At 42.9% G+C, this 25,690-nt stretch overlaps 2 protein-coding genes across 2 annotated transcripts; both read right to left on the bottom strand.

The window, feature by feature from the left end:
• Positions 1-1,951: 1,951 nt before the first annotated feature.
• Positions 1,952-15,170, bottom strand: shoc1 (shortage in chiasmata 1; the record flags this gene model as incomplete). Its single annotated transcript, XM_084457457.1, has 28 exons — positions 1,952-2,037; positions 2,206-3,028; positions 4,651-4,800; positions 6,752-6,883; positions 6,988-7,075; positions 7,202-7,323; positions 7,615-7,726; positions 7,886-7,991; positions 8,168-8,343; positions 8,468-8,574; positions 9,024-9,089; positions 9,181-9,362; positions 9,521-9,613; positions 9,848-10,024; positions 10,390-10,560; positions 11,027-11,518; positions 11,622-11,651; positions 11,807-12,067; positions 12,194-12,288; positions 12,412-12,541; positions 12,837-12,978; positions 13,064-13,169; positions 13,590-13,752; positions 13,847-14,043; positions 14,162-14,252; positions 14,373-14,499; positions 14,617-14,692; positions 15,127-15,170. The coding sequence occupies 28 exons, from the start codon at positions 15,168-15,170 to the stop codon at positions 1,952-1,954; spliced, it is 4,545 nt and encodes a 1,514-aa protein (XP_084313583.1).
• Positions 15,171-15,481: 311 nt separating this feature from the next.
• susd1 (sushi domain containing 1) lies at positions 15,482-24,826 on the bottom strand (the record flags this gene model as incomplete). Its single annotated transcript, XM_084457456.1, has 22 exons — positions 15,482-16,347; positions 16,471-16,564; positions 16,969-17,008; positions 17,099-17,354; positions 17,492-17,585; positions 17,749-17,935; positions 18,046-18,140; positions 18,270-18,434; positions 18,814-18,993; positions 19,116-19,295; positions 19,540-19,719; positions 19,867-20,046; positions 20,133-20,312; positions 20,534-20,713; positions 20,842-21,018; positions 21,194-21,373; positions 21,585-21,764; positions 21,904-22,083; positions 22,264-22,416; positions 22,666-22,821; positions 24,441-24,587; positions 24,757-24,826. 22 exons carry the CDS (start codon positions 24,824-24,826, stop codon positions 16,329-16,331), a joined length of 3,273 nt encoding a protein of 1,090 aa, XP_084313582.1. The 3' UTR covers positions 15,482-16,328.
• Between the last annotated feature and the right edge of the window lie 864 nt (positions 24,827-25,690).

Raw genomic sequence — 25,690 nt, 5'->3', positions numbered from 1 at the left:
GAGTTATCTATATAGTGCATTTGAGCCATTCAGTTTTCAGTCTTGAACACTTTTCTTTCAGTAAATGATGTGTGTATCGCAATACGTATCGTATCGTGATACGTATCGAATCGTGACCTGTGTATCGTGATGCGTATCGTATCGCGAAATCCAAGATGATATACAGCCCTAATCAGGTCAGCTGGCTGTCTCAGTTTTCATATTCAGAGATCAGTGGAGGACCAAGGAGCCAACCATTTTGACATCCCACCGAAAACAAGATTAAGCCCCATTGAAGAAACTGATATATTGGTGGTGTTATCAGAATCAAAATAATGTCAGGGCAATGTGAAAATACGCCACAATAAAGGCAAAACACGACAAAAGGTTAATTCTAAGGGCTCCTCTGACTGACTTTGCCAATAAGTCTGCCCTATCAATTCATTGCTCAAGGGAATGGGCTGCTACAGTATAAAAGAACCATGTGGTCTGACCTTTAAGGCTATGGTCAGGGCTAGAAGTCTGCTCTAAAGGTTAGGTTTGAACAGCCTGTTAATTCTCACAATATGTCTCCTATTCACTGCAGGAGCAAAGTGTGGCAAGGCAATTAGTGGACCATTACCACTGGTGTTTACCTAGCCTCCACATGGGGCGACTCTTTAACTATCCCTCCCTACGCTTTTGTTCGTCTGCCTTTAAAAACACCCTTTCTGGAGGTTTTTTTTGTTGTGCCTGTGCTTGTTCTTTAGGCAGTATGGCCAGAGCAGGCAGAGATAGAGGGCTAGGTGGTTATTGATGATGATGGTGGTGGTGGAGGAGGCTAGTGCTAGCTGCCTGGTGTATGTGGACAGGGGAGGTTGGCAGGATCAGTGTCCCTGGGGGTGTCTTTGTCTGGGGCTCATTCCTGCGGGAGCTGGCTTCAGTCTGCTGGCTCGTGAAGATAAGCACTCTCTCCACACTCTGGGAGACGCTGATAAGGGGATTGTGACGCTCAAATGAAAAACTACCGTTTGAGCTCCAAAATGGGAGAGACTTTATCAGTTTAACTGGAAAAATTGAGGGGAAAATACCCCTCCCCTTCAAAAAAAAAAAAAAGACGAATTTTCATCACAAAATAGAATGTGACTCTATAACATTTGTGTGTTGACGGTAATATATCCGGATGCATAATGTACCCTAAAGTAGCTCATAGGAGTCTAATTTTAGATGTAAAATTGTGACAAACTTTAGATGTAAAATGTTGACATGCAGAGGCTAAAGGGCAGTCATGGAGTAAAAATACCATTCTTGTCAAAACAGACACACAGACACAAAGAAATATATTTTCACGTTACTGTATACTGATGGACAATTTCACACATGGTGTCTTATGTGAATTAATTCCAACCACCGCTGAAACCATTTTTATTAAGTAATAATTCTTATGGGCTTTGTGTTAGCAATGGGGTACTATTTTTGGAAACCGCACTCTCACCAAATCGTTTCTCTTTGCCCCTATTCACATTGAAATGCTGTCTGTCTGACTACAATAAAGCCTTTTAACAAGCTGTGTGGTATTGGTGACCAGTATAGTCTCAGTTATGTCCCTCATTGTTGGTAAACACAGTGTCCGCAGTCCTGAATAGAGCTTTTACTACAGCCCCAAGGCCCAGTCCACCTGCTGCTGCACTACTGCTAGACTCCACAACCTCCATGATAGCAAGATTGACAGCCAGGAGGTCACTGAACAAGATCTACGAATCTGAATTAGATTGAAGAGGATTTTAACTAGTGAAATTACTTAAATAGATTTATTAACACTTCATAAATGAATGCAAAATGTCAGATTGACCAATAAAACAAGTTGACTATAAAACAATTTGAAATAACTTAAATAATCTATTTACAGAAGTGTGTTTAAATAATTTAAATAAGAACACAATTTACACATTTAAAATGGCCTTCCTATCCACAGTAATGAGACATGCCATATCTAGAAGAACCTTAGTCTTGTTTGTCCATCACTTCTGCCCGGAACCTTCTCATAGCTGAGCTTCCCTCTCTTCATTGGTGTTAAACCTGCAGCAGCCAATGAGAAAACAGAGGAACAAACTGTCAGTTGATTCATTCCACACTTGTGGCTGCCCAACATGGCGAAAACAAAAGAGGAAGAAATAACGCAGATATAATGAAAATCTAGTAGTTAAATCATTTGAATAATTCAGATATGAATCTCTTGGGTCTCACCTGTGCCAAACATTTCTGCGCCCTCCGCACTCCTCTTCCTCTCCTGGCTCTTCATGAAGTTGGTCCCATATCCAGGGGATACCCCCATGCCACCTCTCCCATGCCTAATACCATAGGGACTGACTACACCACCCCCACCACCACTGGCGGGCCTAGCTCCTCTGGGGGAGGTCATGGGGGGAAAGTGGCTGTTCTCAGGGTACTGGTGGTCACTGTAGCCACAGGGAAAGGAGAATTTGTGACTGGTGGAGTAGGCTGGCCCCTGCGACGCGTAGCTGTAGCTGAATGATGAGTCCAACTGCAACACATTCTCTGTTGTCTTTGGGTCAGCTGGTTGTCCCGGGGACCCGCCATAGGCCTCATGTTGCGTAGGTGCTCTTCCTATCCAGTCTTCCTCTCCTCTTCCTCCTCCTCTTTCCCGTCTTCCTCCTGCGCTACTCCAGCCCGTAAACACCACCTCATCAGTCTCCTCCTCTTCCCAGGGGTTGCTATTGTTCTGACTGCGCTGGAAGCCGGAAGACTCGGAGACGAAAGAGTGACTCAAGTCGACATGGAAATCTCTACTGTCATATTCGGCTGTGGCAGGTTCTTCCTGATAGAAGCTGCCTGCGACGCTCCCAGCACAGGGGGAGCTGGGGAGGAAATTTCTGCTGTCAGCGCTGAATGGTGCTGGATGGTGTAGCGTGCCCTGGTGATGGGCCCGCTGGTCTTCGCCGGTCGTCCAGGGGGACGCACTGTGGTGTGTCGGAGGGAAGTTGAGGTGAGACTCTGGAGGGGAGGGGACTGTCGTCAGCTTGTAGAGGGACGTGGTTTCACTGAAGAGCTGAAACGCCAAGGCAAGGCAAGTTTATTTGTATACCACATTTCAGCAACAAGGCAATTCAAAGTGCTTTACATGAGACATTAAAAGCATCAAGAAACCCATAAAAGGTCATATAAAACCAAATGCAAAAAAGGACATTTAAACAAAATGCAGGAAAAATAAAATACAGGAATAAAAGTTATAGTGCAGTATATGAATGAATAATAAAAAGCACCGGCAAAAAGAAAAGTCTTCAGTCTTGATTTAAAAGAACTGAGTTGCAGCAGACCTGCAGTTTTCAGAAAGTTTGTTCCAGATATGTGGAGCATTAAAACTGAACGCTGCTTCTCCATGTTTTGTTTTAACTCTGGGGACAGAAAGCAGGCCTGTGCCAGACGACCTGAGAGGTCTGGATGGTTCATAACGTAGCAGCAGATCAGAAATATATTTTGGCCCTAAACCATTAAGTGCTTTATTAACCAACAGCAGTATTTTAAAGTCAATTCTTTGACAGACAGGAAGCCAGTGTAACCTCAGAACTGGAGTGATGTGATCCACTTTCTTAGTCTTAGTGAGGACTCGAGCAGCAGTGTTCTGAATCAGCTGCAGCTGTTTGATCGATTTTTTAGAGACCTGTAAACACACCGTTACAGTAGTCGAGTCCACTTAAGATAAATGCATGGACACGTTTTTCCGGATCCTGCTGAGACATAAATCCTTTAATCCTTGATATGTTCTTCAGGTGATAGTAGGCTGACTTTGTAATTGTCTTAATGTGGCTGTTGAAATTCAGGTCAGAGTCCATGACTACAACAAAGTTTCTGCCTTCGTTTGTGGTTTTTAGCATTACTGATTGGAGCTGAGCGCTGACTTTTAATCGTTCTTCTTTGTCTCCAAAGTTACTTCAATTTTATTTTTGTTTAATTGAAGAAAGGTCTGGCACATCCAATTGGTTTGTTCAATGCACTTATATAGAATTATAGTCTCCTGGTGATATGGTGATATAAATGTGTGTCGCCTGCGTAGCTATGGTAACATATTTTGTTGTTTTCCATAATTTGAGCTAGTGGGAGCATGTAAATGTTGAACAGAAGAGGCCCCAGAATGGAGCCTTGGGGAACTCCACAGGTCATTTTTGTCAGCTCAGATTTGCCTATAGACACAAAGTAGTCCCTATCCTTCAAGAAGGATTCAAACCAGTCTAGCACTGTACCTGAAATTCCCAGCCAGTTTTCCAGTGGGCCAAGTAATATGTTGTGGTCAACTGTGTAGAATGCAGCGCTGAGATCCAGTAATACTAAGACTGAAATTCTGACATTGTCTGTGTTTAAATGGATGTCATTGAAGACCTTAACAAGAGCAGTCTCAGTGCTGTGGTGTGGTTGAAATCCTGACTGGAAGAATGGAGAGAGACCACTTACAGTATGATACAGCTTCATAGACTGATGATATATTATAATCTGGACACAGGAAGGTAGATGCAAATATGGCCTGGGTTACTGTATGTTGCCGTTTGTTTGCAACTTTCCATAAGTGGATATAGGGACCTTGACAATCTCTGAATAAACCATAAAGGACAGCTCCAGGTAAATAGTGTCCATGAGAGGACCAAGGGGACTACAGAAAGAGGTAATCCAAGTCACCTTGATGATCTTGTGGGGGACCTCGGGCAGCAGCTCCTGCAGCTGGGAGAGCGAAGCCCCCAGGAGCCACTTGAGAGACGGAGCCCTCCTCAGCATCAGTTGGGCCACCACTGGATTCACACAGGGGAACGTCAGCAGACACCTCTCCTCCTAAAGGAACAAAACACAAACACACACACACACACACCGACATTTCACTGTACATTGTACACTGTACTATATACATGTAACAAATAGAATCTGAATCTGAATCACACACACACTGGAGAACTGGGTCGGCCTCTCCAGGCCTGTCCTTGACTTCAAGTTCAGGACGTATTTAACTGGACGGGTTTTTCGTCACCCTTGGTGACCACAGCTCAAAAAACACTGAGATGACATGTGGGGTCCCACAAGGATCAATTCTAGGGCCCTTACTTTTCAGTCTGTACATGTTACCCCTACACAATGTCATGAGAAGGAACAACACAAGTTACCATAGCTATGCTGCCACTGCCTCTTGTGGTGGCAACATAGAACTGCAGGTCAACAACATGACGGTGGGAGGGAAGGAGGGAGGGAGGGAGGGAGGGAGGGAGGGAGGGAGGGAGGGAGGGAGGGAGGGAGTGACAACCGGACAAATGCTATCTATGGTGCGCTGGCTTCCAGCCATGCACAAAAAGTGTGGTCTGTCATTTTCATTATGATCCAATCTGTGTTCTGAAATATGGAGAAAAGCTTGAAACACTGGGGAAAGATCCATCTATATCCAAGATCTTGTATCTACAGTATATACAAGAACAAATTGCATTTAGCTGGTGGTAAGTGCACATACTGTATAAGGGGCTGACATACCCGGGCTCTCCAGGGATCATGGCAGCAGTTATTGTAGCCAGACAAAGGCACAGTCATGCCAGGCGTGCACAAGAACGCGTACATACAGTAACTAATTGCAATCATGGCCGCAAATTGCACACAGTTGGCAAATTAGTGGGCGTGTTTGCCCGGGCATATCATTAGAGCAAAATCTTTTGTGGATATCGTGCTAAACAGGAGCAGATTGCCGTTGCAATTGCTGTGCAAAATATCAAGCTATTAGCGGGAGCAATCCATTCTTTGTGGATTTGGGCCTTAGGTGTCGTGCTGGACTCTGATCTGAGCGTTGAGGCCCATATAAAGAATGTGACAAAGACCTCATTTTATCACCTAAGAAACATTGCCATGGTGAAACCTTTCCTCTCCCAGACTGATACTGAAAGACTAATGCATGCTTTTATTACAAGCAGGTCGGACAATTGTAACCCTCTCCTGTCTGGCCTACCAAAAAAGGCGATTAGTCAACTCTGACTGATTCTAAATGCTGCAGCACGTGTTCTTACAATGACCACAATGAGGGCTCACATCACACCAGTTTTAAAATCACTGTACTGGTTACCAGTTTTAGAATAGATTTTAAGATTATTTTATTAGTCTATAAATCCTTACATAATTAAGCACCTAAATACATATAAGATATGCTTTTAAAATATACACCTAGTATGTCCCTCAGGTCCTCTGGCAATGAGCTTTTAATGGTTCCTAGAGCCAGGACTAAGAGGCATGGGGAGGCAGCCTTCAGTTTGTATGCCCCCAGCCTTTGGAGTACCCTGCCAGAGGAACTGAGAATGTCTGAGAAGGTGCTTAGGTAACGTTTAAGCAAGATCATAAAACATACATTTTTAACATTGCTTTTATCACATAGCTTTACCTAGGCTACTTTAATATCTTAGTATTCTTAATTTTTATTCTCTGTTTTTATAGTTGTTATTCTATTTTATACTATCTTTTAATTTAAAATTATTTTACTTTTATCGTTTCTTTTAAATCTGTTCTTATTGTGTTGATATATTTGATGTTTTTATCCATCTCTTTTTATGGAAAGCACTATGTGCTACATTGATATGTATTAATGGTGCTATATAAATAAAATTACATCGACATTGACACACAAACGCACACACAGATGGATATGCGAACATACATGGAATCATGAGTGAACATGCAAGCTTGAGCACACACATGCAAGTATAAACCCACGCATTAGTGTAACACACATGCAAACGTTCTAGAACGTTAAACATACCTCAGAAGGCAGCACTGTCAGCCATTCTTTATCCAGGTAGCTCAGAGGATCTCTCTCACTCGCCATCAGGGTGTGGAAGGCTATCTGGCAGATCCACTTGGCTATGTCCACAACGTCTGGCACGATCAGCACCTGGTATCCAACACAGTTGAGGGTGGAGCCTCAAGATAGATACTTCATACACGGATAGGGTTCTTGCTGTCATCTTTCAGACAGCTGAGACTCATACGTTGTACCTTAAGCTTCAGATCCTCAGACTTCAGGCCAAACAGAACCAGAGATGAGTAGACCAAAGCAAGGTTATGGAAGCCTTCACTTGTCAGTCTGAAACCAACACAGAACCATAATTACATCTGTGGAATAACAAAGAACTTGTAAGATCATAAATATAGGCATGTGAGTGTGAGTGTGTGTATGTTTGTTTGTGTGCATGTGTGTGTGAACACACACCCTCCTCCCTGGCTGTCTAGACAGTGGAGGATGAGCCAGCAGCAGCTGTACTGCAGAGACAGAGCGGTCAGCCTCATCACCACACTCTCACAGGCTCGCTCATGACACAGCTCCTCCTGCTCCTGTACACACACAAGCACGCACGCACGCACACACACACACACACACACACACACACACACACAAACGCACGTACGCATGCACACACACAACAAAAGAATTGTGTGACAGTTCTAATCATTTTGGAGGAGGGGTACTAATACTGTATATAATACCAATGAAGGCCGATAGGGGGCGACACCAGCTAGAGAAATTATATATGAAACAGGACAGCAATTCATACAACAAGGAGCACTTCGGCTGGCGTTGCAAAATAACTCTACTCTATTCTACATACTGTGGGCTCAACCTACCTGAATGATGACAGCAGTACTCTCGTCCACTGTGATCACAGCATAGTGATGGGTCCCTCCGAGTCTCTGTAAAGGCTGGGAGTAGCTTCTCTCCAATACGGTCACATTGTACCTGCAGTACACACACACACGCACGCACGCACGCACGCACACACACAAATCGGCACTCACACAAACCGGATACATTAAGAGTTTCACTTTCATACATCCCCTTATTTATCCCCCATAAGCTGAATGTTTTCCTGTGTGGTGGAGTTGAGGGAAGACTCACGTAGACTCCAGTATGTGCAGCAGTAGAGGACAGTTGAGCAGGCCTTCTGTCACAAACAACACATAGGGAACGTTCTGCTCCAGGGACCAAGACTCTGGCTCAGCATCTGAGAGATTAATACACACACACACACACACACACAGAAATACCGGAAAAATATTGACACGAAGATACTTGAAAGAAAAATGACATGCCTTGTCTGTAATGTCTTAGCATCTGTAATGTCTTTCCATTTCATGAAAAACTGACAACATAGCAACGTATGGATTCATCAGCACTAACGAGTGTTGTGGACGGTGGTGTGGAAGGTGAGGTGGCTGATGTTCCTCTCCCTGCATATAGCCGCCCAGGGCGAGGGGTCCGTACAGTCGAACTCCACCACCAAAGAGAAACACTGCCATGGGAAGTCTGCACCCATGTGCTGGCTAGACACCACCACACACACATTACCACGCAGGCTGGGGACAAGAGAGAGAGAGAGAGAGAGATGCACACAGCAGAGAAGTAGAGGTCCTGTACGCACAACAAGCCTGTTGTTAATTTCAGGTGTGTGTGTGTGCGTGTGTGGAGAGAGTGGCACACCTGTTCAGAACTCTGGCTCCATCTAGCTTCTGTTTGTTCCCTTCAGGGCACACAGCAGCTACAGCCTCACCTGCGGCACACTCACACGCACGCACGCACGCACACACACACACATCAATTTAGGAGAGAAAGGACATAATGGTGTGGCCACAACACTCTTATGTCTCTACTGTACTAGAGCATCTTATCAGTTACAGTAGATCATGGGTTCCCAAACTCCATCAATGTGGGCCCCCCCCAACCCCCCAAATTTGTCCATTTTGCAAGGCAGCGTTAGCTAGCCCATAACGTTACACAGCTAACTTAGCTCGGTGGCACCTGTTGCTAGTTAACGTTATGACGTTTTCGCACAATACATTCATGTCTGCGAAGGGAGGCTTTCTCTGCACTATCCACAAATTTAGTATACATCTCTCCCATTATTGATTTCAATGTTTTCCTTTTTTTTTTTCTAACCATCCCTCAATGCCTCCCCTGAATTTCTTTGGGGCCCCCCAGGGGAGGCCCATCTCACAGTTTGGGAATGCCTGCAGTAGATCATTTCCTAACCGGTCACTTGGCTCAGGCCATTGACGAGCATGACTCTGGCGCAGTCCGAATCCACTGTTATGATCACCAGAACCTAGAACAAAATAAGTATATCATAGCAATGATATTTCACTGATACACACGGGACATGGGGGAAAGTATTTTGGATGAGGCGGGCGGCTGACTTTGGAGGCTGGGTTGTGGGCCCTCCTCGTCTGTAGCCAGGTTGTCATGTGTTCCTGCAGCTCCAGGATCTTGGGGCTGGGCTCCTGGTTCCTCTGGCTGAGGTAGTGGAGGACCTTCAGCCTCCTGAGCAGCAGCTCCAGGCTCTTCTCTGCGCACGCCTCGCTGGCCCTCGACAGGTACTCTAAGACGACACAAGACACCGGGGAGTAAACCTGGCGCTTTGAACACCTCTCAACATTATTAATGTGTTTCACACTCATTTAAAACCGTATATTTTCAGTTGCAATATGTACTGTTATCTCACATTAATATCCAAACATTAAGAGGCTGTATACCGACCCACAGCTGTGTTGAGGTCACACTTGAGGAGCAGGTCCTTGACTTTCACCAGAACATGGATCAAAGCCACCTGGTTGTACAACTCCTCCTGGCCTACAGTGGAATAGAACACAACAAAAATAAATAGCTCAACATGATGAAATGCATGTCTTACGAATCTACGAGAACGATCATTTTCACAGACTGTCAAGCTTCACCAAATTTGATGAGGGCTTGAGAGATCATGGTAGACATTTGACATAATGTAGAACACAATAATATACATACTGTATCTATCACAAAACAGTGCTTGGTACAGCTACAGTGTGTCTCCATGTCATGTCTCACCATGTCCCTGTCTCAGACTGAGCTTCTTCTCCTGCTGTTTGAGGAGGAAGTGAGTGCGGTCTGGGGCCAGGCTGCTGAAGTCTCCGCAGCTGGCCGTGTTGAGGCCCAGCTCCCTGGCCCTGGACAGACAGGCCTGGGCCAACACTTGCAGCTCGCCAAATGCACGCCACTGGCTCTCTACCGTGAGGATAGGGAAGAGGAATCAAATATGTACAGATCTGATGCTGTAAGAGTTATCATAAGAAATCTGTATTGTGCCCCACCATATCCCTTACCCGGGTTCGTATTCACTGGGCTAACCGCCCCCCTGCCCAACCCCTAACCCTCATGATGTATATGTGTATGATTGAGCATGCGACTGCTGATGATGGATATTATAGATAGATATGATAGATATTATCCTAACCATAGCGCACAAACGTAGAAGATTTCAGTTCATACTGCTGTTTTCAAAAGAATTTCGGCTCCTCTACTTTTCTCCTTTGACTTATTTCAAGAAGTTGATAATCGTACATCTAGTCAGCAGTGGTACTTTGCTGTACCTGTGGCTTGGACCTGGATCACCTTGCTGTCATGGACAGGCTTCTGACTGGTTGCTTCTTGGGGTCTGATCTCACTTCCTGTGACTGCAGGTCTCGCATAGGCGGGCTTGGCCTCAGATCCCGCCCTCTGTTCTGTGGCAGGGGCCTGTGGTGTCTGACTCACCTTAGGGACTGAGAAACACGCGTTAATGACTCCACCACTTACATAACATAGTGAAAAAGAGGTGATAGGAACGCCACACAAAGTGCAGCGCATGACCCCAAGCAGGAGCACAACCCTGACATAGCTGGCCAGCGTCATGCTCCCACGGACTGAGTCGTACAGGAACCTCTAGTCTACATACATCTAGTATCTAGTCTACAACCTGTAGTCTATATGGGGACGCAGCCTTCAGTTTTTACGCCCCCAGCCTCTGGAATACCCTCCCAGAAAACTACGAATGGCTGAGACTGTGGGAGCTTTTAACCGATAAGACATACCTTTTTAAAATTGCTTCCTCTCTTTTCCCATGTATGATCTGTCCTGTTTTATTTTCTTATCTACTATTTTTACTGTTTTTATTTATTGTGTACAGCACTATGTGCTACATTTACTTGTTTGAGCAGTGCTATATAAATAAAGATGACTTTGGTCTACCTGGGGTGCTGCTGCTCTTAGGCACCACCAGAATAGGGGTTCTCTGTTGGGACCTGAGCATCATGAAGCTGGACAGAGGGTCCAAGTCCTCCCGAGGTGGAGGTTTGGTCACACCGACACTCCCATGCCTGTCTCTCACACTGGGCCTAGAGGTGAGGCTGGGGGCGAGGGTGAATCTGGGTACTTTGGCACTCTGCACTGGTTGGATATCTTCCTTTCTCCCAGGTCTGATCGTCCAGTTAAATTTCTCCTTGGAGGCGGTAGCAGCATGGACTGAGCTCCCAGGTGTATTCCCAGACCTCTGCTCCTCACTGAATGCCGTGGGTGCAGAAATAACCATGTTTCGAGCTTTATCAATGTCATTGGAGGTGGCGGCAGTCTCTGCTGTGTTAACTACATCCCCAGCTTTTTCCTTCTCCTGGTGAGAAAGTGCGGTGAGCGATGTTGGATTCTTCAGGATAGGCTTGACCTTGCTGGGTGGGACTGGCGGCTCTAGAGACATAAAAGAAGAGAGTGTTACAGCATTCTGCTGCAGCCATCTGAAAAACATGCATACTGAATAGCAAACCTGATCTATCAACCGCATAACACTCACCTGAGTCACCAATCGATTCCTGCAGGATGTCTACGAGACAAGAAATCCGCAATTTCAACAGGCACTATATTAAAGCTTTGAAATACATCTTGAAAGGAATGTCTAGATTGAATATGCGCACAATAGGTTACCTCATATTGAAAAATATTGCACTCAGTATTGAAAAATAGGGGTAGTATACTCACAGTCTATCTGGCTGGGTGAGAGTGGTGTGAAGTCCTCCATCGCATTGCTCAAAGCCTCCTTAGCATGGGGATGCCCAGGGCTATCACACTCAGTAAAATTGTGGCAACCTGTCAGACAGCCCTCTGACAGCGCTGGTGAGATTGGTGGTAGAAGTGACAGGTCCATTTCCATGTTGACAGATCTTTCCCGGCCAATAGCTAATAGTCTCACAGCTTCGGCCAGGGGCTGGAACTGGACAACAGGTTCAGACACCTGGGGCTCTGTCAGGAAACAGGGACGAATTGAGGAACTAGTCATCCACTGTGCAACTTAACACACCGCAGCATTTTCAAGGCAACAGATGAACATACAGTAGCAGAAGGAGCTGAAATATAAATTTATTTTACCTGTCAAAAGAAAGCTGAGCATGAAGTCAGGGTGCTTCTCTGCCATCCATAGTGTCTGCTCCATCTGCTCTTGATCTCTCTCAGACACTAAATATCTATAAGTCATACACAGTATTCTTAGCAATGTACTTAGCATCTATATTTTTCTCTATCCAGACTGGCTTTGCGCTGTAGTCTAACTCCAGCTTGGTCATATTGCCTGACGGTAGGGGACTTACTGTCTGTATATGGGGGACACCTGCTCAGGTGAGAGCTGAGAGTAGGACGAACGTAGCTGGGTTGGGCTGGTCTTAGGAGAGGGGGTCAAAGGTAGGTCCATCTCCAACTCAGTAGGAAGCATCAGATAACCTGACAGCACAGTGGAACATTTACTGCAAATGTTGACATTAAATTCTCGCTTGGCTTTTGACAACTTATAGTTCAGTATTAATAGAATTGTACCTGGTGACTTGGGATCAGGTATGGTATCATTCATCTCACAATGAGAGTAAATGGCTAGACCCCTTGGTACTTCAAATGGAGAGATTTCCACAGATAGCAGCAGATCTGAGGTAGTGGCTGAAAGAAAATAAAACAGAATACCCTGTATTTATTTTAGCAAATTGCTTCAATCACAAAAATGAGACCAGCTCCACCAGCCCACCTGCAGAGAGTACATTCTGGCAAGAGATCTGGTCCTCCATCAATTCTGGAGCAGCATTCAGTACATCACAGGTGTTTGGAAAAGGAGTGGAATCATCAGTCTTGAATGTGAAGATGTCCATCTCAACAGGTAACAGAAAACACTGCAAGAATGGAAGAATCTAAATTTACAAGGGTTATTTATTATTACAGTATTAATAGAATTTTGATCATTATCCTCTATATTACCTCTTCATTCAAAAATGGCTCTTTGCTGAACACTTCAGCAGTGTTTGAATATGTCTTTGCGCTTTGTGTTTCTGCATCAAGGGGTACCTCGTAGGCTGCACAATGCCTAAAGGGCAATAAAACACAGACTAACAAATGTAATCCAGTTTTTGTTCATTGACACGTCCAATCCCACAACCTCCACAACATTTGCTAGCACAATTGAGGCTGGACCAGGAGCAGTGGCCTGATATGAGAGTCCGGTCTTTCATTTTATCAATTTTATCAATCACTTTGCACATGTACAATTTTCTGTATTATATTCATTATCTAATAGGCTATATTTTGAGGTAAAGGTTTTTACTTTACTTTTAGCTCTAGGCTAATACTATATTATTAACATTTTATATATTTACGTATATATATAATTTAGATTTTATATTGTTTAGTCAGGAACTTAGGAACTGATAAGCAACTGTGGAGAGGAGCAGGACCAAGAATTCCAATGTACTGTACAATCTCTTGAGCTCCTTCACACAGTATCTACCTGAATAAGGCCTCCTCAGAGAGGCTGCCTCCTTTGGGGCTGAGCAGAGGGTCTGACACAAACAGGGTCCTCAACCTGTCCAGCTTGGCCCTCAGCGTGGGCAGATGCCTCTTGAACCGTAGAAGCCGATCGACAAACATCACCTCTTCTGGCATGATGAGATCTGGGAGGGGAGTTATTATAACGACATTCCAGTCTCTCAAAATAGCAGAGGAAACCTATCCAACGGGCAGATATGGATTTAACTCAGAACTAGCCTGCATGGGTTTGCCTCTGGCCTATCTGCTCTTCTGTGTTCTTGCTGAAGACTTCATGGCAGTGAGGGTTCCTCTGGTCGGTAGTATCTCGTAGCAACCAGTAGGCCTCATCTCTGTCCAGCACCTGTGAGTTAGGGTTGGAGCTCGATATCACCTCCCCAGCATCCCCCTTCACCTGGGTTACACTCACACTCAGCCTGGAGAATAAAATCAGATTGAGAAAGAAAAATATTCACTTCTCTATTATTTGAAGCCATGAGTACTCCTTCACCCAACAAAGATGCTCTGAGTCTGAACATGAAATGGAATGTTAACCTTTCCAGGAAGTCTGTTGGTACTCCTTCTGTTCCCAAGTTAGCTAGCACTGATCCACTGACAAACAGTTTGGCGGTGGATATCACATTTCCTGTCAAAACAATGAACGATAAAAGCAATTAGGATAAGGTGGAAAGTTAATTTTGGATGAGTTAATTTCTTCCACGAGATTAGATTACTGTATCTCTCAGTGAGTGAGTGCCTACTGTACCTCTGATCCATGGTTTCCGATAAATCACCTCAGGGGGTTTGCCATTGTGGGGGTAAAGGTCACTGTTGCCAAGGTAGGGCATTGGGAGGGCCAGCCAGTTCATAGTCAACGTGAGACTTGTAGAGGCCTGAATTGTGAATAGAACCATAAAGACGATTGAGTAGCTAACTGTTAAGTGTCAGCCATAGAGAGGAGATAGCCTTCACGCCATGATGAAGAAACAGCCGGCTACTTACTGACTCACCTCACAAACATAGTCAAAAGCTCTGTATTTGATTGCTGGGAAGATATGACTTGAGACAGTACACTCATCTTCAGACCTTTTGAGGAGAAGAATTAGCACAAACAATGGCGTGATGACAAGACAGTAGCCAGTAGCTGAAACGATAGCTGCTGCTTAGCTAGCAGTTCATTGTGTTGCTAGCTAGCTCATTAGTTAATGTTAGCTAACTAGGCGGACACATTACCCGCGTTATCTCGCTACCCGTAATGCTAGCTATTTAGCTGACATGGAAGACAGATTCTTATTTGGCAAACTACCTATTTCAATACACAATTATTTGAGATGCTTACATTATGGTGTTATGATGTAAAAGAGATCTCCTTTAAAATTATTTGGTAAGGTTAGCTGACCTGGAACCTGACACCAAAATCTAGCTAGGGAAAGTTACCCATTCTGCTCGTGAGCTACATACTCTCTCTCTCTCTTTTTTTTTTTTTTTTTTTTTTTTTACTCTAGAGGGTGGAAAGTGACGTCATAGGTTGGCCCCCTGGCTTATGGATGCCGATTTTCTGCATATTGCCGACAGATGTAAATGTGAAATTTGGAGTGGTGTCTGGGAAATTATTGTCTTTTTTAGTGCATTACTTTGCATCAGAGAGTTCAAAGTATTTAATTAAATTAAATGTATTTATTGATAAATCACATTAAACAATACAATGACAACGGGATTCTGTAACTTTTTTTTATTGAATTTTCTCAACATAGCATTACAAGCAAACGCATCCAAAATTAGGCAAAACAACAAGAAAACTAAAGAAAATAAAACAAATGGGTCATAAAGTAGAGTAGGCAGTTAACAACACTGGGAATGCATTATTTTCTATGATATCATCCATAACAGCTTTAATCAGTGGAGTTGGTTCCGAAAGAAATGTCTTGAAAAATTCACAAGGGAACATGAGGGCCTGGAGACTTTCCATTTTTCATACCTCTAGCTTCCATTATTTCAAGATCGGCGATGGGTGCATATCTGATCTTGCTGCTCATCAGTCAGCCCTGGTAAGTTCAACTGCTCAGGAAAGCTATCTGGGGAAGACAACTTCAAGGTTCTGGTAGAGTTCTGTAGTATTCCGCAAATGCACTGTTCACTTCTTTGAGGCAAGATGTAACTTGGCCTTGAGCGTTTCTAATGCTTGGGATACATCGATTAGCTGCATAACTCTTTGAAGTTGTAAAGCAAGACGTTTATCAGGCTTATCCCCGTGAATAAGGCTACTTATTTCAAGCAAATCAAATAGAGCCTTCTAAGTAGATCGTTGAGCTCACCCTTAGCTGCTGTCAATTGAAGTAATACCTATTCCTCTTTACATTCTTTATGTTTGGCTTCTAATAGGGCAATTTTTGCTTCAATCCTGTCTTGCTTCTCCTTCCTCACCTTCTTAAGCCGAGAGCAATATGCTATAATTTGACCCCTGAGATAAGCTTTTGCGCTCTCCCATAATAGCGTTGGGCTAATCCCCTCTGAGTTACTGTAAATTTTAAGAATGTTTTTATCTCAGTCTTGATAAAGGGTATATCACCAAGAAGCGATGAATTCAAGGAGTAAAGAAATTAATCAAAAATAGCACTACAATAGCATGTAACAAGTAGATATTTACATCAACAGTGTAATTTTATAAATGTTGTTGAATATTACATGGGGCTTCAAAGAAGCTGGCATTCCTCACGTTGAATCATGTCTTCTTACAAAACCTGGAAAAGGAACACATCTAGAATCAGGTTGATCCATACCTGTATGTGTGTACATAATGGTGCACGTATTGTACTACTGTACAAATTGAATTGACCACATGTAAAAGTGTATGTTTAGCCTACCGAATGAAACAGTATCCCGATAAAATAGCCGTGGCAAAAAGTCCAACTGATCCGCCTACAAACATGAATGACATCTTCATCACATAAGACATCCCTGAATGAGAGAAAACATACCATGAGTAAAAGCATATCATTCAATCACACTAATGTTTGTGAGTGCCTCGGTTACAGCATGAACTAGAAATGGTGCTCAAAGCACAGACCTCTGCCCCTGAATGCATTTCGTGGCTCTGTGCGCGCCAAAATTGAATGGGTTTTAAATTGGCCCATCCTACACCCTTACATCGAGTTTTATGAAAAGTGATCAGGTAGTTTTTGTATAATCCTTGTCCAAAAAATGACGGGTGGTGAATTGCCGGCCTGGCCGTGTTTGGGCAGCTTGTGGACCCGCCCCGTAATTCACAACGTCACCGAAAGCATTACCTCTCGTCCTGCGCTGTTGCTGGGGCAGAGGTAATAAGCCACAACAATGTTCTCATGAGAGTGAAAAGCCCTTACCGCTCACTTTAGCCCAAATAACACAAGAGTGTTTAAAAGCCTGGGAAAGAATTCAAAGAAAATGTTAACAGCATGTTGTGAAGAGCTGGTGTATACAACATATAACAACAATATATCAATTAGCTCTTACCCCCCTCCAGTGACTGACAGCTCTTAATATGATGTAGTAGTCTCTGCTGCGCTGTAAGGGAGCATTGTAGAACCCTCCATAGTAGCGTCCATCCCCCACTGTGAAGTTCATCTCTCTCCCTACATTCTTGAGATGGACTTGTGCTGTGATGTACTGTCCATGGACCTTCCTTTTGCTTGAGAAGCTTGGGTTTTTGTGAGAAGCACAGTCAAAGACGAGCGTCCCTTCCAGTGGCAAAACAAACACCTGGTAAACACTGCAAACAAAGGACAAAACAAAAGAAAACAAGCTTTTTGTATTCAGACATGGGTGCCATTATATTGGGTTTGTATTTAAGATTTGGAATCATTTAGAAAAGAGTGGGCTCCTATATTCATGGTAAGCAATGGTTACCTTATTGGATCTAGGGTGTTGGCAGATCTGCGTAGCCACAGGGTGGGAAGTGGAGTCTCAACTTCTCTGTATGAAATCTCTGGTGCTTGAGGTACTATTGAAAGAGAGGTTATTGACATACATAATTTGAATGTTTAAAATATCACACACACACATAAAACATTATTTAAACTAATAGTTATTTACTTATTTATTTACTTATTTACTTATACTTGAACTTATTTATACTTGTATATCTTTATATACATTGTCTGTACCTTGTAAACTGGTGTTTGCTGTGACAGTGGAGGTGAACTTGGCAGATACTGCAGTGACTGTGATGGTATAGTTTGTAGCAGGAAGTAGGTTCATGCAGACTTCCAGCTTGTCTGCAGTAGAGCTGAGGAGCTTCTTCCTCTTATCATGAAATGTCCTCTGATAGTTTCTGAGTCCTATGAGTACTATCTATTAAACAGACAAATCATATAGCAATGGTACTGCATGTGTAGTGGAGACAAACAAAACTGTTTCTATGCTAATGTGTACAAAATATTTGCATATTATTTGTAGATTACTCTGTAATCTTCTGTATCCTCTTCATATTTTCCAGCTTTCCATCTCAAACATGTTTCATTAGAAAGAACCAATTGGCCAATGGCTGGCTTGATTTCTGGTAGATACAAGAAATTATATGTTACATAAAAATGTAGATAAAGACGCATTTTAAATTTGATACATGACAGACACATTCCAACAAGCACACAGAGAGGGATTTGAACTGTTTGTCAATGACACATACCTCTGCATCTCAGAGATGCCACCTTCCACTTCCCAGTGTCATCACATACAGAGATGTTGCTTCCCCTCCAGCTGTGGTATCCCTTCAGACAGCCATGGATTACAGCACTCCTGTTTTGCCAAACTACCTCAGCGTTCACCGGTGTTGGGGCAGGCCCACATTTGGCTGTAGAGACATACAATCTTTACTTTTGATTAAATAAATCATACAATGTGATTATGACATACTGAGAAGATAACCCACAATCTCTTATTAGGTAAAAATCTTCAAGATGCATTTACTCTATGGTAGGATATTGGATGGTATTGCCATATTTAATCAATGCAACATCACCCCCCTGTGGAACAGAACAGGACGTGTGGTGAATAAAATGCATCACAATCTCTCAATTAAGAGCCTGGGTGAACAAGCTACTGACACCTTGCATAATGGAAGTGAGCATTTCAGCAATGAAAAGTAACATTCCAAAAAAGAAAAACATCAGTAGTTATCCATCAGAAAAGAGGGTTTAAGAGCTTCAGTGAAAAATAGATTGTTGCCATACCTTTACATTTGATAGAAACATTCCCCCACTTCCCTGATGCTGTACATGTTGTGAGACTATTTCCACTCTCTTGGTAAAATCCATCCATACACAAATACTCAACCACACTCCCAAATCCAGTTGTTTTGTTCCACATCATGCTAGTATGGGGTAGGATTAGAGGAGGACCACAGTTTATCTCTGCACATAGAGATATGTTTGGTTTGGTTAATGTCATTGAATGATGACTTGAAAATTACACTGACATGATGAATAAATAATATTTATTTTGTATAAGACCTTGTGTATTCACTGGGGTTCACCTTCACATTGTAGGTCAGTGTCCTCCCAAAGCCCATTCTCTTCACATGTGATATAGTTTTTCCCACTCGTGGGAGAATATCCTTCAACACATTGGTAATACACCACACTACCCATTGTTGATGTCTGATTCCAAAGCATCTTAGAATGGGGTCTAAACAGGGGTTTCCCGCAATTAATCTCTAGGGGGAATACGTTAGTAGAAGAAAAGTTAAGAGGGTTGGCATACAGCGATACAGTGTGATGCCCAGGTGTTATTTCTAGGAAGCAACAAGGTGATAATACAGGAGAACGTTTTTTTTAAATATTGATATAATTTGTAATGTCTTTGTTTATCTGGAATAAAGTGTATCCATGATATAGGCTTTCTTCTTAGTCATGAATCAATAATATTTCCAGACCTACATAAAGTGTAGAGTCAGTTACCTCTGCACAATAGGGTTGACCTAGTCCAGTAACCGTTTTCTGTACAGTGGGAGAGATTTCCTCCACCTTCAACATAAAATCCTTTCTTACAGTAATATAACACAGTACTTCCAGGGGTGGTTCTGCCATTCCACACCTGTCCAGTGTGGGGCAGTATAGGGGGCTCCCCACATGATATCTCTATGAGAGAAAATGCATTATAGCAGTGTAATAACATTGTCATCAGATCCATAATACGTTAGCAACAGAAAAGTTATGATGGTTGACGTAGAGAGAGCACATTAAATTAAGAGTCAGGATATATTGTAACATATCAAACATGATCACCTTGACACAGCAAAGCAGCTTTGCTCCACTGTCCATTGGAAGTGCAAACTGATACATTTTCCTGTCCCACATTGTAATATCCAGAGCTACACTGATAAACCACCTCAGAGCCCATCCTAGAGCTCTTATCCCACAGCATGGCTGAGTGGGGGAGGGGAGGGGGGGCACCACAGTCAACCTCTAGAACACAGAACACAGTAAAGCTGGATGTTATATTAGGAAAGCGTCTGTGTCTTTGAAAACTCTTATTTTACAGGGTCAGTTACCTTTGCATGATAAGGTTGACCTAGTCCAGTAACCGTTTTCTGTACAGTGGGAGAGATTTCCTCCACGTTCAACATAAAACCCTTTCTTACAGTAATATAACACAGTGCTTCCAGAGGTGGTTCTGCCATTCCACACCTGTCCAGTGTGGGGCAGTATAGGGGGCTCCCCACATGATATCTCTATGAGAGAAAATGCATTATAGCAGTGTAATAACATTCTCATCAGACTTGAGGTGCACATGGTCACTGCTAAATAACTGATATTAATGGAAATGTTAGTTATTGCTCAGTCAGATGGCTAATGGGGTACAGTTTGACAAATAAACTGGAGTGTACAAGAAAGCTGGTAGACTCTATCACAATTTAAAGAACAGTGACTTCAAGTGATTATTTCCGATTACCTTGACATAGCAAAGATGTTAGACTCCACTTTCCATTGGCAGTGCAAACTGATACTTTTCCCTGTCCCACATTGTAATATCCAGAGCTACACTGATAAACCACCTCAGAGCCCATCCTAGAGCTCTTATCCCACAGCATGGCTGAGTGGGGGAGGGGAGGGGGGGCACCACAGTCAACCTCTAGAACACAGAACACAGTAAAGCTGGATGTTATATTAGGAAAGTGTCTGTGTCTTTGAAAACTCTTATTATACACAGTGACTGTGAGAGAAAATGTGATGATGAATACAGTGAAGGATAACTATTACCTTTGCATGATAGTGCTGAATTAGTCCAGTAGCCGTTTTCTGCACATAAGGACACATTGCCTCCTTCCATATAAAATCCATCTTTACAGTAATAGAACACAATGCTGCCAAGAGTTGCATTGCCATTCCACACCTGTCCAGTGTGGGGCAGTAGAGGGGGATCCCCACATGTTATTTCTAGGAGGAGAAGCAGCACCGTGATAATACATGAGAAACATTTGTTTCAATTAATGATTTCATTTGTAATTCAGGGACATAGTATATCCATGAGATATGGTTTCTTTTCAGCCATTAATCAAACATATTTGCCATCCTTGACCTAGGCCTATATACAAGGTGTAGGGTCAGTTACCTTTGCATGATAAGGTTGACCTAGTCCAGTAACCGTTTTCTGTACAGTGGGAGAGATTTCCTCCACCTTCAACATAAAACCCTTTCTTACAGTAATATAACACAGTGCTTCCAGGGGTGGTTCTGCCATTCCACACCTGTCCGGTGTGGGGCAGTATAGGGGGCTCCCCACATGATATCTCTATGAGAGAAAATGCATAATGGCAGTGTTATAACATTCTCATCAGACTCGAGGTGCACATGGTCACTGCTAAATAACTGATATTAATGAAAATGTTAGTTATTGCTCAGTCAGATGGCTAATGGGGTACAGTTTGACAAATAAACTGGAGTGTACAAGAAAGCTGGTAGACTCTATCAAAATTTGAAGAACAGTGATTATTTCCGATTACCTTGACATAGCAAAGATGTCAGACTCCACTTTCCATTGGCAGTGCAAACTGATACATTTTCCTGTCCCACATTGTAATATCCAGAGCTACACTGATAAACCACCTCAGAGCCCATCCTAGAGCTCCTATCCCACAGCATGGCTGAGTGGGGGAGGGGAGGGGGGGCACCACAGTCAACCTCTGGGAGGAAAAACAATTGCTTTTTAAATAAAACAGTACATTTCCTTTCAAAGGCAGCTTCCTAACAAATTCACATTGTGAAGAAAGCACATCTGAACAGAATCAAGCAACTGCAAGAAGAAGAGATTTTTTTTTTTACCTTCACAGACAAGACTTGGGCCCTTCCATTCACCTTTGGCCCCACACACAGAAGAGTTGTCCCCATTCCTCCAGAAGAATCCCTCTTCACAGCCAAATTTAACAACGCTTCCATAGCGCGTAACTGTGGCTGAGAGCTGGACTGCATTCTTCACAGAGGGAGGCTTCCCACAATCAATAGCTGAAAACAGAAAAATTAAGACGTCGCACCACAGAAATCATAAGCTACCACAGTCACATTTGATGAAAAAACAGGCACGGTCTTTCAATCCAACAATTATATTTGACTGCCAAAACATTTCTCACAAACTCATTTTTGAATTTAACTGTCTCATGGCCCCAAGTCATAACTGTTCATTACCTTTGCAGACGGCCTGGTCCCGGTCTGGGTGGAAGGGCTCTGTTCCGTTGCGAACCTGGTATCCCACCTGGCAGCGGCAGTTATAATCCCCCGGCAGGTTCTTGCACTGGCCCCCCTCTCTACATATCCCCTGGACCCTACACTCATTAATGTCTACCAGGACAGATAGAGTTAGGATCTTAAATTGGCTTGGCATGTCTCCAGGTGAAGCTCCCCCATAATGAATGACAACAACATCATTGAGAGATAGTGTCTAAACACATTCATTCATTTCATTAGATAAATTATAATAGCTTAACATTGTGATTACAAAGGCTATGTGAACATCACAACTTGTACGACTACACGAGAACACCAAAAGAGACTGATTCCCAATGAAGTCAGCTCCGTGAAGCAGCTTACCCTGGCAGCGGGTGCCATCGTTGGGGATGAAGATGGCCATGTTGTTGGAAGGACTGTATCCTGCCCGGCAGGTGCAGTAGAAGCTGCCATAGGTGTTGTGGCAGGCAGTGTGCAGCCCACAAATTGCATTAGCTCCTATCTGACATTCATCTTTGTCTTGTGGAAAAAAATAAAACATGATGATGTATTCATACATTTTCATAGAAAGGCAGAAGAATATACTTAATATTATAGTTGCTGCACAGTACTGGGTCAGGGCCAGGCGTTTTGCGGAGGAAGAGGAAGAAGGAGGAGACAAATTACAAAATACATGAGTCTCTGCCCAGACCCTAACTTTTTAAATAAATAAAAAAATCTTTAAAATCATGTGTCTGAAATCGAAACAGTACAATGCCTGAGTAGGTATCAGCATGTTTATTCTGCATCACCTGGAGGTTGAACTCACAACAACAGACACCAAGGGAAGGTCATGTTCTTGTTGAGCCAAGCGAGAAGCCTGCAGGTTTGGCCATTGCTTAGCCTTCTAATAAAGCTTCTTGGGTTCTACAAAAAGTTCTCAGACAAACTTAAAATCACACAACACATGTGGCAGCCATCAAACTTGTGACAAAAATGCACAGCGACAAATTCAAATCTGCATCACCAGTCTTTTGTGTGTGTTTGGTTGTACTTTGCACTGGACGCCAGAAGTTTAGCAAACACCACAGTCTGCCCTGGCATGCTCTGACCTGTCATGACAGGTCTTTTGTGATGCATCTTTGTAACCGTGTATTGCCCCACTCTTTTCTTTCAGTCAGGTAGTGATGAAAACGTAATTCCCAAATGTTATAAATGTTTGAGGTTTTGTGCTGAAACCTCAGTTCTGACTGCTGGCAACTTGAGGCTTGGTTTGTTGTTTGTTGACAATAAAACAATAAGTCTCTAACAGCAAGTTCTTTGTTAGAATAGTTTGTTTAAACGGTTTTGAATCCATCCATCCTTCCATCCATCCATTCATCCATCCAATCCATCCAATTCATCCATCCATCCCAAACTGGCTGGGCTGGGTTGTCAATATCAAATTGGTGGAGCTCGAGATGTTGCACTATAGGATTGTGGGTGGTGTATTTTTCATATGAGAACAGTAGTTTGAGGGGCACAGAATGAGGACAGAATTCAAAATACTGTTAACAGTTTTTGAGATAAAATTTGGAAAAAATTCACACTACATTTACCATGTCATGAAAATTTTGCCATTTTCTTTCATGAACATGAGATTTATTGAGTGAGAATTTGCAGTAGCTGTATACAGTACAATTTACAAAAAACATTTTGATGCACTGTGGGCTCAGTTTTTGATATTTCAAAAAATCTGTGAAGATTGTTTGTGGAGGACAGTCTGAAGATGCAGTGTAGCAATTGGGGTGTTGATTGACCAAGAAATGTGTGAGATTTATAGGATTTCGTTTTTGAGAAAAACTAATTCCTACCAGAAAAAAATAGTTTTTTTTGTGAAAAACTAATTCCTACCAGATTTTTTTAAGTTTTAAAATGTAAACAGTTGCTGTAGCGCCACCATCAGGACTATTGGCCCACAATGCCAGTTCAGGACTTTTGACATAGGACTGGACCTATGTGCAAAGTTTGGTGATTTTTCATGCATGGGAAGTCAGACTTCCTAGGAAGATTCTGAAGAAGAATAACATGCTAAATAACAGGCCCCTAATGAGATATTTTATATTATCTGAGTGCACCAAACAAATAAAGTATAATATATATATAATAATGTATTGTACCTTGACAGGATGTTCTTCCATTGCCGACAAAGCCATACACGCAGTTACAGATTTTTCCACTGCCATCAGGCTTGTCCTCACAAGTGGCATTGGGGTGACAGGTGGCACATACATCCAGATGCTGACCAGCCACTTGTATGTCTAAGACTGGAAAAACAACAACAGTCAACATTTACTATGCTTTAGGTCAAGAGCCAGGCCGTAACCAAAATGATTCCCTCTAAATTGATAACATATAAATCCTATGCAACTTATAATATAATCTCTATATTCACTAAAAATGAGCAGCACCATGAAGTTATGTGGACGTTCTCACCTGCTATGGCATACAGAAGACAGGCTGCAGTCACAACTGTAGCTCTCCAGTACATCATCTCAACATGCATCCTTCTCCTTCTCTTAGACATGGAAGTGGCAGATCCTTTTTATCCCCATCATTCTTAATTTCCGTCCTGTAGACCCCTGTGCTGCTGAGCGGATTTGATAACCAGGATCGAGAGAAGGGTACCAATGTGAGAGCTGAAGTCAGAAATCCAGAAATCCAACTGCTATTCTGTCTCCCAGATGGCTCTGTAGAGGCTGCCAGGCTGGTGGTTTGTGGCCATGTCTGTCATCTCCTCACTCTCTCTGACACATTCAGTTATACTTCACATATGTGATAATGTCGACCATACTTTGGGCTCATTGGAAACAAGCTGGTGAATTGCACAGTCATGCTGTGCTGGGTGATAAGAGCTATATTTGGCCCTAAGAACCTGTCTAGGGTTTAATTTGATGAAAGCCCTTATCAACAGTTAAGTACATACAGTACAATACCCAAGAGAATTTGCTTTAGATATTACACGGTGAGTATGACAACCATCTCACATGTGACTAAGCACTAATAATAAGCATGCAATAGAAGCTATTTAATATTCAAAAGATATTTGTCTAAAACATTTTACCTTTTCCTGCGTCTAATTCTCTGCAGTATCGATAAAACCCATCACAAGAAGAACACAAACTTTCTGCAGTTCTACACGCAATAACGGAAATCCCTGTCAATGTCAAAAAGCAGAAGTAAGTCAAGAAGTCTCGTTGCCACATAACTACTTGGTCAAGAGCAACACCCTTCCACATTCCTCTTCACTGAGCTGAGTTTCAAGTAGTTGTTTGGGTGTTGAGTTGGTCCGGTGATGTGTGTGTGTGGGAGTGGGAGATAAGTTTACTAGGGCTGCTATCTCTCTGTCCACCAGATCCCTGAGAGGGGT

Source organism: Borostomias antarcticus, assembly GCF_949987555.1.
Source record: "Borostomias antarcticus genome assembly, chromosome: 23".
Taxonomy (NCBI): domain Eukaryota; kingdom Metazoa; phylum Chordata; class Actinopteri; order Stomiiformes; family Stomiidae; genus Borostomias; species Borostomias antarcticus.
This window is presented reverse-complemented; position numbering and strand designations above follow the sequence as displayed.